Source organism: Rousettus aegyptiacus, unplaced genomic scaffold (genome assembly GCF_014176215.1).
Source record: "Rousettus aegyptiacus isolate mRouAeg1 unplaced genomic scaffold, mRouAeg1.p scaffold_m13_p_10, whole genome shotgun sequence".
Classification (NCBI taxonomy): Eukaryota; Metazoa; Chordata; class Mammalia; order Chiroptera; family Pteropodidae; genus Rousettus; species Rousettus aegyptiacus.
The window spans coordinates 85841202-85856228 of NW_023416285.1; the positions used below are offsets into that span (position 1 = coordinate 85841202).

At 35.6% G+C, this 15027-nt stretch overlaps 1 protein-coding gene across 3 annotated transcripts in view; it reads right to left on the reverse strand.

Moving 5' to 3' along the window:
* SPAG6 (sperm associated antigen 6) overlaps nucleotides 1-15027 on the reverse strand; it is a 54755-nt gene that overhangs the window by 22493 nt on the left and 17235 nt on the right. For all 3 annotated transcript variants that reach the window (XM_016124661.2, XM_016124652.2, XM_036228141.1), the window contains one exon: nucleotides 11984-12167. In XM_016124661.2, coding sequence (XP_015980147.1) covers nucleotides 11984-12167 — 184 coding nt within the window. The remainder of the gene's footprint in view (nucleotides 1-11983; nucleotides 12168-15027) is intronic.

The following is a 15027-nucleotide window of genomic DNA, read 5'->3' on the forward strand; positions in this document are numbered from 1 at the left end:
ATGGAATGTTATTATGCACCAGACACTTTCAAATCTGATGCAGATGACAGGCTTCTACAAATTAATACTACATTGATTAGCAAATATGTTTCAATTTTTTAAACCTAGTGTGAAATATGACAGTGATTTTTAAAAGAAAGAAAAAAGACAACAGCAGCAACAGACAACAGACTAGAATATCAACAGTTTCCTCATAAGCACCTCTGTGATTCTATCTCAATTGCCTGAAGACCAACGAGACAGCAGGTAAAACAGGAAACAGGTGATCACTGGCTCTCTCTGGTCCCCCACCCCATCCACAGGAAATGAAAGAAACATAAAGCATGATACTATATGTAATTTCTAGATTGAATTTTCACATTTTATAATTGACACATTGATTCAATCCAGCCCAAAGTATACAGGTATGGTACTTTGTTGTATGTTGTATGGTAACATCAGCTTTATAGGTACATATCTAAAGTAGCACCTAGAATATATGTAGTGGGCTGAGCATTTTTGCTTCAATAGAGTTTAAGGGTTAGTCCATCTATTTAAGTATTATCACTTTTATACATAGTTTATAAGAGTAAAGAATATGCAGTAAATTATAACTGTTTAAGAGTACCATTAACAAAAAAAAAATTGTCTCTTTAAAAAAACAATCTGTTTTCTTTGTAATCCTCACACATTTTATTCTTTGCTTGAATAACAGACTGCCATATCTTCTTTTCCCTGAACTCCAGAATGTTAATAACAAAGCAAATTCTGTTCTTCTGACTTGTTACACTATCCCACCCTAAGCTGTTTTCTGTTCTCTCTGAAGTAGTGATGTTAAATGTTGGGAAAGCTGGGGATGGCTCTGGAGAAAGATCTGCCGTGTAGGTAACGAAGCTCCCAAGGTTGTGGCCTGGGCGAAGTCGTTTTGTACTTGTGACTTCAGGTACTTAGTGTCTCTAAATTTATACTGTTCTATGAAGCTGGCATCTGCTCTTGGGTGGCACATATTTTTTAAGTGATATTGTTCTACTACCCCATACATATGCATTAGGTATAAGACAGTATAGTATATATAAGTAAGAATACAATAGGCCTAAATAATGCACAACATACTGTATTACACGTACCACAGGCTAACTCTTTCAGCCTACCTCTGTCACTACTCTTTCTCCTGCAGCACATCTTTCTCCTCTTCCCTACCAGTGCTTCCTCTGGCATTTCTGTGTGCACTTGACTATTGGTGTCAACCCAATAACCTTTGCCAGCCATGGATGGGTTCGTGAACCAATCCTGGCCAACGGGACCTGAGTAGAAGTCAGCTAAAACCATCTGTGAGAGGCTTTCCTCTGTCATAAACAGAAATATACAGGAGGAAACACTGCCTCATCTTTGCTGGACATGGTCATGTCTGCAAATGACATCTGGAACTCCTACATCCGTCTTGCGACTATAACAGAAGAGATCACCAGTATGCTGAGGATAGCTGAGTACGAAAATGAAAAACATCTGGGTCGTCCATGACACTGTTCAGCTGCCTAACCAGCCTTGGAGATGCCCTGACTCTGAACTTTGTGTCATGTGAAATAAAAAAGTGTCTTTATGGTTTAAGCCACTTGTAGCTGATATTCTATAACTTATAGCCAAAGGCATCCTGATGTAATTTTGTCCTCTTGTGTGCTCAGTGTATGGGAATACTTTCCTCTCTCCCTTTAGTCACTGAGAATTTGTTAAATGCTTACTACATGCTAGAAATTCGGCTAGATGTTGGGGAGCAGAATAGAGTAAAACACTGTCCTGTTCTAGAAGACTTTGCGCAGGGTGAATATACAAACAGACCACTCACTCCAAGTACAGAGCAGAGCTAGGAGTCATGTCTGGGGAGTGTTTGGTGAAAATGTATACAGGAGGTGCCATTTCAGGCAGTTTTTCCCACCTTACTTCCTTGTCCCTTTTTCTACTTTTCCTGTACTTTCCTACTCTGAAAGAAGTAGTACTAATCAAAACACATATACAATTCCAATATATTTAAAAATAACTTCTTATAGGGGAAATTTTAAGAGTTCATTTTAAAATTCTAATTTTGAAATGAGCTTTGATTTCATTAATTATCATGCTTATGAAATCAAAGATATGTACAGACTTAAATGTTCATAAAAGGGTTGAAAAAAAAGCAGGGAGCCAAGAAATTTATCTTTCATATCTTTGAAAAGATTTTAGCCTTGTTTTAAATTTTAAGTGGATCTTCAAAAAAGATAATTTTTTTAAAATACACCTTCTATTGTGCAATAACAAGTGACATGATCATATACAGTTGATAAGCAAGATTAGAAGTATTTGTGCAAAGAAAAATGCAGAGAAAAAAAGGCTATACGATATACCAACATATAACAGGATTTGTCACTATTGGGTTGATGGTACTATTAGTGATATTTTCCTTTTCTATTAGCCAAATTGTCTTTAATGTGATTATATATTTCTAAAAAGTGAAAGAACTATGAACATGTCTCCTTTAAAGAAAATATTAGGAAAGGGTGTATAAGTATTATTTGAAGAATTACAAATATACACTAAAAATATTGTCTATTGGCTTTTTCATACTTTCCCTCTTGCCTTAATCCATGCCCTTATTATGTTTAAGTTAAATCGTTACATTTTTTTAATGTTAAGGGTTATGCTTCATTTTTAACAATTTTTTAGATTACAATCGTCAGAATAAACTATTAATGGCACCTTCTTTATTCATAAATAAAAAAAGGCATTCATTGCATACACATAGATGATTGAATATACAGTCCTCAGATTTGATGGTCAGCTATCTTCAGTGAAGGAGTAACTAGTTCTACTGGGCCTCATGAATAGCTCGTTGTCCAGTGGAGGAGCTGAGGCAGCCTCTTCTGTGGTGGTGGGGTCATCTCATCATACTTCTGCCTCTCAGTTTTTCCATGGTTCTTTCTAATAACATTTATGAGGCCTATGTGCATGCAATGCTTTGAATGTTAAGAACGTGAAAAATTCGGGTGACAACTTTGCTTCTCACACAGCTGCTTTTTCTTAAGAATTTTATTCTATGATTTTCTCAGGACTTGGGCTTTTGTTTTTGTTTTTGTTTTTGTTTTTGGGGGGTGTGGTCCTAACAAAATAAAAACTTGAAGTGCTCTCTCACTAACATTAAGGTGTGACGCGTTACTGTTTAAATGCATCAAAATCTTCAATTTAGCATAATCAAAAAAAGCTCAGTATAACTTTAGATTTAATTTTAAAGCAAAAAAGAGACACGGATAAAAGGGTAGACTTCTAAGATCAGCATTGTTTATAAAATTAATGCCATCTAAAGCTGATGAATGGAATAATAGAAATTATTTCATGCTGACTTGAAGAGCGCACACAGAAATGCCCAGCAGCATATATTAGGCTTGACTGTAACAGGTGAAACTAGGGAAATGAGACAAAAGTAATTTTGCTTTGATGGTGCTCCCAACAGCCTCAACTCTACCTCTTAACTGTTATTTATGGCTCATTGTTTGTATAGATATGGAGTGGTAAACTGAAATGTCTCACGAGGCCCAGGCAAGCAAGTAGAGTAAGTGAAGCCAAAGGGTGTAAGAAAAATACCCAGTGGGGCACCAGGAGTAAACCGGAAACGCCTAGGCACCGGCTACAAGCGGCCTTAGTCGGCTTCAGTCCAGTACGGCCGTGTAGGGGTTATAGGCCTACTGGTGTCAGACCTTTTGATTTTTCAAAAGAAGCCAGAAGTCTGATTTTTAATGTGAAATTGACCGATTTTTAAAGTAGACAACTTTTTTTTTTTTTTTTTTAAGAACACTGTGTGAGACAACATACAGCAAGCCAAATAAAATGCATCCATCTGTGGGCCAGCTCCTGCCTACAGCCGCCATTTTACAACTTGGGTTTAAACCTCACACCTTCTAAAATGGCCTTTCCTGGGCTTGGGGGCGGGGAGTCTTCCTAGGTATGGAAGAGCGATGATGTTCTTTCCACCTTTGATTCTTGCACTCATGTTTTTGAGTCATAAAGGAAAAATCACTCGAGTGGTTATATAAGAAAATTCTGGGGAAAATTCTGAGAATTTGAAGAAAAACTTAAAAAAGGATTAATCAAAACATATACCTAATTTTTCTGTTCACGAAGGAGCTGTAGGAGAAAATGTCAGCAAAACTAACTGATTCATCATGAGAACTCATAAAAAGTGCTCAAAACGAAGAGGCTCTCCAAAACAAATAAATAAATAAATAAAGGAAAAAAATATGTGTGTGTGTTTAGCACACTAATTCAAAAATAATGAGGCAAATCAAACACCTCAGGAATTCTAATTTTGTTTACCTTTTTGCTTTTTAATTTGTTATTTTTTTCAAAAGCTTCTTTTAACTCACTATTCTAAACCCTACAAAAATTTACTTTATTTGTTTAAAAAAAAAATGAATCATTATTTCTCTGCACTTAGGTGGCCTTATTTATCAGTTTAAAGATAGGTGGTTTTTGCTTCCAGCTATAAAATATATAGCTATATCACTTCAAAACCTTTTTGAAATAAAGCCTGTTAAAATATACTTAAAATCTAGCTACCACTTATGATGTTAATCCTATGTTATAAAAATTGGTCACCCCATTCAACCACATTTTTCATGATTTGGGAAAATTATAGTCAAAACAATATGGTGTTGCAATTGCCAAAACTGGTTATACGCTGACCATACTCTAGTATAATTTTAGGAATGTCACTTTCAAAATAGAAGTAATTTGTATAGTTTTTTGTCTAACCCAACTGTTTACAGCTGGTTTAGTTATCTATTGCTGTGTAACAAATCACAGCAAACTTAGCTGCTTAAAACAGGAAAGAAACATTTATTATTTCATAGTTTCTATAGGTCGGGAATCTGGGACGGCGACCTCTCTCACTAGGCTGCAGCCAACATGGGGCTGTTATTATCTGAGGCTCAACTGGGTCGAGAAGATCTGCTTCCAAGAAGCTCACTCACCTAATTGCTGGGAAGCTCAAGTCTTGCTGGTTGTTGGAGACCTCAGTCCCTCACCTCACCATATGGGCCTTTCCATAGGTGGCTTGAGTGTCCTCCTGTCGTAGCAGCTAGCTTTCCCCAGAGCAAGGAATGAGAAAGCGGGGTGGAGGAGGGGAGAGAGAGAAAGGGGCCCTATGACAGAAGCCTCAATCTTTTATAGCTGGTCACCTATTCTTAGATGTGACATACCATCATTTCTGCTGTATTCTAGTGGTCACACAGACCAATGTTGGAGGGGACTATATGAAGGTGTGAATACCAGAACCCAGGATCTTCGGGGGGCATCTTGGGAGCTAGCCACCACAGGTCATACATACATACATACATAACTTCACAGGTTATACACACATGCATACATATGTATATGTGCACATGTGTGTATTTGCTTAAATAGAGGCCCAGAGGTGAAATTAACTGAAGGGAATAATGTCGACATTTTTGAAGTTTTTGATATTTTTAGATTAAACCACATGAAACCACTGTTTTTGTTACGTCGAAACCAGTCAAACAGGTAATTTCACGTAGGTCAACCTAACATGCACTGCAATATTGTTTCCCGAAGGGGCCGTGTTCAGCATATGGCCCCATCGACAATGTGTGAGGCTGGCCGTTTGGCCATTTACCTTATAAAGTTTATTTTGACCCTTACATCAAGTAAGTGATTGCCTGAAGTCGAATCATTATTACTTCTCCCCAAATGGCATTTTTAGTTCCATATTCCTTGACTTATTGCATTCTACAGTTGGGTTAGGCGAATATTAGGTTTGATATTTTGGGGCCACGGCATTGCCGCCATATTGCCTTTTAACAAATAACTACAAAGCGCAGGCACAGCAATTCTCAGTCAGTGCTGTCCACTAGGAACATGAGCCACATACAGAATTTAAAATTTTCTAGAAGCCACACTTAAAAATAGGCAAAATCAATTTTAATAAGATACACCATTTAATAACACATGCAAAATATTATAATTTCAACATGCAATTAATATTTTAAAATTTTAATGAGATAGCTCACATTCTTTCGTCACACAAGTCTGAGAAACGCAGTGTATGCTTTGCACTTACAGCATGTCTCGATTCATTTGCCTATTTTCACTGGAAATAATCTCTATTTAGATTTCAAGAGTTTACAATTGAAAAAATAGATTCACATACCCAAGTTGTTCCAATCCTGCCTAATAATGTTCCAATAATTGATAATCGATTTTAAATGTATATTAATTAAAAGTAAGTCCAATTAAAGACTTAGGTCCTTAGATGTACTAGGCACAATTCAAATATGCGATAGTAACACGTGACCAGTGGCTACCACATTGGTAAACCTGTGGTGTGAAATCCAAGGAGATACAGCGAAATCGTCTATGACTAGTAATAGAATAATGACACAAATGGTTAAATAGCTATAGTTAATGCCTTTTCGAGGCCAAAGCTCCTTTCTTGAGCAGAATGCTGTGATGCAATTAACTTATGGTTCATTCATCTAAAACCACAGATAAGAGCAAAGTAAGCCCCCAAAATTAACTGTACACAATTATCAGATAACATGGTAAATATACAGCAACTATTTTCCTGTCAACTGTGAATTTAAAAATTTATGGTAAGATAAGATGAACATGACTTATTTCAAAGTACAATTCTTATGCTAACAAAATCCTAAGCTTTTAATAGCTAAATTCTCTTATAGATGTTTGTGAAATACTTAATTGGAGTACTTTCAAATTTCAGTCAAGTACACTATGCCTAATGTACTTTTAGAAATACAAATGTAAATTAAAATGTGTTTTACCTCGATATCTAAAAAATGTTAAGACTTATACACTAGTGACTGAGAAATAAAAAAGTTCTAGAAACAATTTTGTTCAGACTCAAAAACATGTTATGATGAACGATTCAAACTTGATTTACAAAACCACTAGGATATAAACACCCCGTACTTTATCCACACGGCACATAGACATTTAGTGAATTTCTTGCACAGGTATTTGCATAAAACAGAAAACAAAGCCTCAGGCTAAAAGAACATTAGGTGCCATCAGGTATAGGAAATATCGTGTGGGGTAGAGGGCTAAGTGTCTCAAATACTTTTGACGATTGCAATGATGATGATAAAGAAATTGTTTGCTAGCCTCACATACAAAGTTTTAGGTCTCAGTGACTTAGGGATCTAAGATCACAGAATTATATTTTATTGTTCCATATTCTGATTTTTTGTAACTTTAAAATTCACAAATAAAAATATAAAAAATTCACAAGTTTTTTACTAGCATACAAACTAACCCTAAAAATGACTAACAAAGTAGGTAATTACTGATAAAGTTATCATTAAAATGTTATTTTGTGTAACACATTTGGCTTCTACGCCCAAAGAACACAGAAGAGACATTTATTTTTCACTTGATCTTTTTTCACCAACACCTATATAAATAGAAGAATATTTACAGAAATAAATTTTAGGATCAAAATACGTATAATCTCATATATATCATCTGCCTCCATGCTTGTTTCTCAACCTCTCCAAGATAAAATAAGTTATAAAAAGAAAAAGATGATACAGAAATCAACGTTAGCTACAGGCATCAACAAGGACAGTTAGTTACCTGTAGGGCTTTTTAAATAGTCTGTGATTTCCAGGCTCTAGTCCCCTTCTCCTGTCCATCCTCACTCTAAGACATGCCATACAAAATCCCTGGTTAACACGGGTATTTGTCACTAACATGTGGATTTTTTTTTTTTTTTTTTTTTTTTTTTAGCTAATTACTGCTTCCTAAGCCTGTTCCACACAATTTAGGTTATAGGAGTGGTATGGGAAGAATATTTTTAAAAATTCAGAATTTTAAAATTATTTTCTCCTTTAATCATTTCATCATTCTATACTAGGAAGAAAATAATCAGGCTGTCAGCTCTGTCTGGATTCATTCGTTGCATTATCTATTTAATAACTAGGATACACTCTACTAAATGTTTCTTCCAAATCAGCCAGTTCCTAGCAGCACTACTCATCTTTGGCCACTGCAATCTCGTCTCATAACTGCTACTGAGCTGGAATGGAAATTTCTCACTTGATTTAGGTCCTAAGGACATAAATCAGGTCTATAGGAGAAAGAATAGTCACACATGTGGAAACCAGCCATCAGGGATTAAAAACAGAGGTATCTGGCAAGACTTTCAAATACAGGGAGATTAAAACGAAGAATGATGAGCTCTTATACATGTTCCTTTCTCACACTATAAGGATGAAAAGTCTCTAAAAGGTTTTGAGTAATTGCCAAGTGGTTCCACCATAAATTACTGCCTGAGCAGAATAAATCCTTTAACTTCTCTAGTTCAGTTTCCTCATCTATAGTATGACAATTACATTAATAACTAAAATGTTTTTTTAGAACACCTAGTCAAATGCATTCCTCTTTGCCAGGAATGCCCAAAATTTACAAGAGATCCAGTTCACAAGAGAGAGCATTTTTAGCTAAAGCCCCCAAACCAAACACTTAAAACTTATTCAGAGCCCAAATGTGGAAGGCCATTCTCACAAAACACTGACGTGGCTCCTCCCTTCGCACACTTCCGGCCGGGCTATTGCCCGCACGGCGGTCTCGAGTATTCTAATTGCTGCCACACTCCCGGCCCAAGTTCACTGGAAGCTCCGCAAAGCTGCTGTGCAAAGACCCGGCGAGAGAGCGGCCGCGGGCGGGAGCCGGGCAGCAGGGCTCAGGGCGGGGAAGCGGCTCCCCGGCCCCTCCCAGGGGAAGCGCGGTGGCTCCTTCTGCCTCGCCCCTCAACCGCCTGTCCGCCCAGGCTCCGGGCCTCGCCACCTGTATCTCCATGAGCAAGACTAGTCTGGAGAAATAGTGAGAGATTTGACATTGATTAAGTAAAATATGTTAACAGGATAATTCTGCAGAGTGGGAGAGTGTGGCAAGACGAGAAACAACCAACCTGAGAAGAGTTCTACTTCAGCCTTTCTCAAGGAGCAGGAAAAAATATGAAGAAATAACATTTATCTTCAAAGTGAGAGGTACATATTATCAAGTGTATTCAATATCTGGTGATCCAGTCATAGAAAATTAATGATATAATTTAGAGAGTTAAAAAAAAAAATTTAAAAAACACCATTTCTAGTTGTTGGCTGCCAGTCCTCTTTATCTCTAAATTACTTTAAAATCTACATATAGAAGTAAATTTTAGAAATTGTGGTGTTTACATAAGAAAAAATCAAATGATGCCCAATGGTTACTCTCTTCTACTCTTTGTATACTTACTTTATTTTTAGAAATAAAAATACACAAAATCTTTTCCTTCTAGTGCCCTTAAAGGTACACTTTATTTCTTTTGTATGTCCACGTAAGGTTTATATTTCTTAAACTGTCTAATCAAACATTTTACCACTAATACCAAGAAGAAAACACTAAATGAATGTCTTCCCATTAATCCCAATATATCCCATTTTGGGAAATCATGGAGAAAGAAATCAAGTTATATCTCTTTTCACTGATATTCAGCATGCGAATAATGACTTCTCTTATTGCTTACTAGCTAGATAACAATTCTCTTCTGAGAAATCTAAGCAGTAATCTCTTCTGGGAACTTCTGAGTCCCAGTCCTTAAGTATGGTGAAATATTAAAATTACAGTGAGAATGCCACGTGGGAGCCAGATTATAGCAAAAAGTTGAAGTGGAATCCCAAAGACAGAGCCTATTCATGAACTATTATCATTTAGCCTCATGCTCAACAGAAGGGAAGTTTGGAAGGGGCTTCTATGGGTCCTGCCTGGGAATGTATCTATGTGGTTGTCCTTGAAGCCCTTTTGCATCAACCTTTGAAATACTCATGTTACAATGTGTTTGCCATGAAGTCCTGACATAAAAAAAAAAGATATATTTATGTAGTTTCCTCATGATAGCCAGCTTCTGATTTAGAACACTACCTTAGTTTTCTAAATCAACACATCTTAAGCAATAGCCTACCTAGGAAAAAAAAAAAAAAAGAACAAGAGCCTATCTGGAAAACCAAAATCCAGATGTTAAGGAAATAATTACAATAGTTTTCTTAATTTATTTTTGTATCATTTTATTTCTCTTTTGTCTCTAATAGTTTTACCATTTTGAAAACCAAATTAAACATAACAATGAGAGACTTTCTCACTGTTTCTGTTTTAAATTTCTTCAATATTCTTTCATGAATTATTAAGTAAAGCCGTGTGGTACAGTGGTTAACATGGCCTTTGGATTCAGACAGATTTAGACCCAAATTCCACTTCCATCATTAATATAACTTCGGGTATCTGCTCAAGGTTCCACCCACTTCCTTTGTTTAACAGAGATAGTAATACCTACCCTAAGGGTAGCACAATCAAAATGAGGTAATGTATCTGAAACAATCAAAATGGGGTAATGTATCTGAAGCATACTGCACAGAGCCAAGCACCTAGTAATTACTCAATGAATAGTAGCTATTATTTTATACATATATGCACATTGAAAATCTGGAAAACGAAGAAAAAAATCCTTAATTCTATCACCCTAGCAATACAAACATGTGTCTCTTTGTAACTTATATCTACATAAGAACTTACTTTATTACAATGCAATATACAATTTTGTCCTTTTTTTTTTTTTTTACCTACATGTTGCCATGTAGGATTCATAATTATCTTTTAGTTTGTTGAGTGAGATTCCGTTAAGTAACCTATTATAAATTAACCTCTAAATTCCTGCCATATATTTGAGGTTTTTTTGGTATTACAAATAATGCTACAATAACATTTGCATGAATATAGTTTTTCATTCTGTGGAATTCTTTCTTTAGGATGAATTCCCAAAGCAGGATTTTTGGCATAACCATGGACTCTTTCATGACTTACTTTTACCAAACTACATTCCACAGGTTTATACAATTTGTGGTGTCTCCACCAATGGGCATAAGCATCGTCATGTCCTCTCCAACCTTCAGTATTCATACTAATATCTTTCATTTACTGAATACTTACCATGTGCCAAACACCAGTCTAAGTGCTTCACATATATCATCTCATCATCCTCACAACAAATCCCCGAAGTAGCTACTTTTAGTTTACAGATGAGGAAGTTAATGTTCAGAAAGTTTAAAAGCCGTGTCCAATGTCACATAGCGGCTAAGTCGCAGAACTTGGACTCAAACTAGATCCTGTCTAATGCCCTTAACCACTTGGCTAGATTGCTGCTTTACTCTTTTCTTCCCAACTGGATGGGAAAACATATTTTCACTGATGTTTTAATATGCAATTCTTCATTACTAGCAAAGTTGATCATTTTTACATGTTCATTAAACTGTAAATTCTTATTGTGTTATCTGAGATTTATATTACTTAACAATTTCTGTAAAGTGGTGGGGGCACTTTTATTCCCTATGTACTTATCACTAATTGGGTGTGTCAGCACAACCTTCACACAAGAGGTCCAGGTCCCTTCTTGATGACTTCAGTGAACTGTCAGTTTATAAGACAAGGTGCTCTTTCTCTTTCTCCTCTTACTGGCCAATATGCTCTAAATACAAATATGTTCTAGAAAGTTATCATGTCCATATCCTTTCAACATTACTATTCATATGATATGGCCCCTGGCTAGTTCGGAACACCTTATTACAAGTAAGAGTGGAGACCCAATGTACCCTGCGGGATGACAAACTAAAATAATTTCTTAACTGAACCATTTACTGAGGTCTTTGAGAACTAATCAATATCTCATGTGCTCCACTCTTCCCCTTTCTCTTTCTGTCTTCAAATTTCTCTTTGGTGAAAGAGAAAAGATAAAAACTGAAATGTATAGGTTTTTGTAAATTTCTGATCCAAACAACTTGGCCATTGTTCAAACTTTATCTCTGATAATATATATAAACATCATGAAAACCTCACGTATGATTTACTAAGCAAAACCAAATTTACCTTATAAATCTAAACTTAAATAATCCTATGTTAAAATATGCTCCATTACCTGCATTATGTCTTGCAATATATCCAAGTGCCCAGGCTGCAGCCTCCTTGACTCCAGGGTCAAAATCTTCCAAGCATATCACCAGCGTATCCAGCGCTCCACAATCAACTATGGCCTGAGCTAGTTGAGGCGAATGTTTACCAACTGCTCGTAACACAAAGGCAGCTGCTTTCTTGTAAAAACGCTACAAGGATAAAATAGATAAAAACTCAAAGTGAGTTAAGCACTCATATAACCAAAAATTAAAATAGATGAAAACCAATGTAAAAATGACATTACTATAATAAACTCCAACAGCGTTTAAATACAAAAGATAAAAAACATCCTGTAAAATCTTCTGCAATTTTTGCAAAAGCAATTCCCCATTGCTTCTGGCCAGTAACTGAACAATGTAAGTCTTATATTTCATTTTGAATGTTTTATTCTAAAACACATGTTTATTAAATAAAATATTATATTTCCTACAAATTCATAAAGTAATGAGATTTTATGTATCTGCATTCACTGAAAGGTATTCGTTTGACCCTTGGGAACTCTTAGATTGTTAGCATGTGCAACTAAATTGTCAGCTGACAAATCCGTTTCCTTTATTTGCCCTCAGTCTCTAAGCATGGTAGGCCTTTCGTGACCTCAACTAATCTTTCTGGTGTCCTAAGTTATCCTGAAATAACAACCATGTTTTGAGATGCACTTACCAATCATTGGATAAACATGAAGGCAAAACATTCATAATACATTGTAAAACTTTCCATGGCAAATAAACTAGCCAAACAACGGGATATGTTATTTATCTCGTTTTCAGAAATGCTTTTTTAAAAAGGTAAATACAAATGACTTATCATTATGTGAATTTTAAGTAATGTTTCATATTTACAATATTATATATATAAATTTATCAGATTAAGAAATAAAACTGAAACACCATTTTCTTAAATAGCTAAGAAAATTAAGTGTTGAGGAAATATTTAGCTGTAACACTCCCTGTGGTTTTATGGTTCATATAATGACACAGTAATGGTCTCTTAACTCTTTCTTTTATTAATAGAACTCAGTTAATCCCCTATTTTAGATTTTAAGTTTCTATTTCTTTAGAGTGACTACTAAAATATGATTGGGTGACTGTTTTTAAAGTATTATATTTACTTAGGCTAAAATATTAAGCTAGAATAAAAATTATAGGAGAGAAAAAACACATCAAGGATATTTTTAACCTATTAAATCTCAAAACTTGGTATGTATTGATAATGTAAGAATATGCCATGCTAGTTAGTCATAATATTTTAATTTTACATATTTTTTAGTTTCTTAAATGTAACATATAGATGTTAAAATATTTGTTGTAAAGTCTAATTTTATGTCAGTGACCAAATATCTACTAATTTATTGTCAAAATTAAAATAGAATTTGAAGTAACCTTCCAAAATTATTTTCTTATAATTGTAGAAAAATAATAATGATACACTTTTTTTGTCATTACCTTAAGCTAATTTGACTTCTTATATTGCAGAATTTTCAAACTCACAGACAATTTATTGGGCATCAATAGTCACTACTAACCACAGTGCCTGTAATTCACATTTTCTGATCTCATTCCCCCTTTTTCCTAATTTCCACTTCCCCAAATTCCTCTCTTCTTTCCCATTTCTCACCGAAAGAACTTCCTTAAAAGCAAAAGCAAAATCAGAATTGTACCTCATTAAAAGAGATTAAGTCTCCTGTGAGAAATGAGTAAAAGGCCTAGGAGGTGAAGGAGACAGAAGCTTGCGAATAATGCTTCACATTCTCTCTTTCTCCTCGCTTTCCTGCCCTACTACTTTTTTGTCTCTACACCACTAGTAGACATTCATTGACAGTTAGAAAACTTCTAGAGAACCTTCTATGCGGAATACCAAAACACAAACTCTGCCCTCAAAGGAGCTAAGAGTCCAGGAAGAAGAAAGTCTAACAGTATTTGATGATAGAAGCAACATCTACAAGAAAAATAAAATTTCTGTGACTCCTCCTAGAGATAAAAGTCATTAGTAAATGGCTCTCCAATCTATAAAATAAGGCACATTTTTAAACAATTAGGACTCGTGGGGTATTTTAAATTCTGCTAAAATACACATAACATAAAATTTCTCATTTTAATCAAAGTATACAATTTGGTGGCATTTAGTGTATTTACGGTGTCATGCAACCATCACTTGTCTAGTTCCAGAATATTTTTCTCACCCCATATGTGTTGAGCAGCCACTCCTCACTCCCCTCTTCCCTAGCCCTGGGCAACCACTAATCTGTTACTGTCTCTATGGATTGGCATATTCTGGATATTTCATAGAAATGGAAGCATAAAATTGTGTCTAGCTTCTTTCTCTTAGCATAACATTTTCAAGGTTCATCCACTTTGTAGGGTTATCGGTATTTCATCCTTTTTATGACTGCTAATACTCCATTGTATGTATATATAACGTTTTGTTTACTCAATCATTCTTTTAGCTATTGTGAATAATTCTGGTATGAACATTTGCGTTCAAGTTTTGTTTGAACGCCTGTTTTCAGGTCTTTCGGTGATATACCTAGGGGTAGAATTGCTGTGTCATCTGCAATTATGTTTAACTCACTGAGGAACTGCCAAGCTGTTCCACAGTAGCTGCACCATTTTACAGGCCTACCAGCAATGTGTGAGGGGGGGGTCCAATTTCCCCGCATCTTCACTAGCACTTATTATTTTCCTTTTTTTGCTTTTTTTTGGTGGCCATCCTAAGTAAGCAAAGTGCTATCTCATTGTGGCATTTATTTACATTTCCGAATGACTAATGTGTCTTGGCCATATGTACATCTTCTTTGGATAACAGTCTATTCAATTCCTTTGCCCATTTTTAATTGGATTGTCTGTCCTTTGGTCGCACAACTAGGAATTAATTTGAAAGATGTATCACTAGGCTATGATAAACTAGCAGAACGCAATGAGCAGTCCCAGACCCTAGCAATAGGAGGGTCCCTGACGATTGTTACGTGGCGCTGCGCAGAAACAGGTGGAACCAGACAGGAGGGGGAGGCGG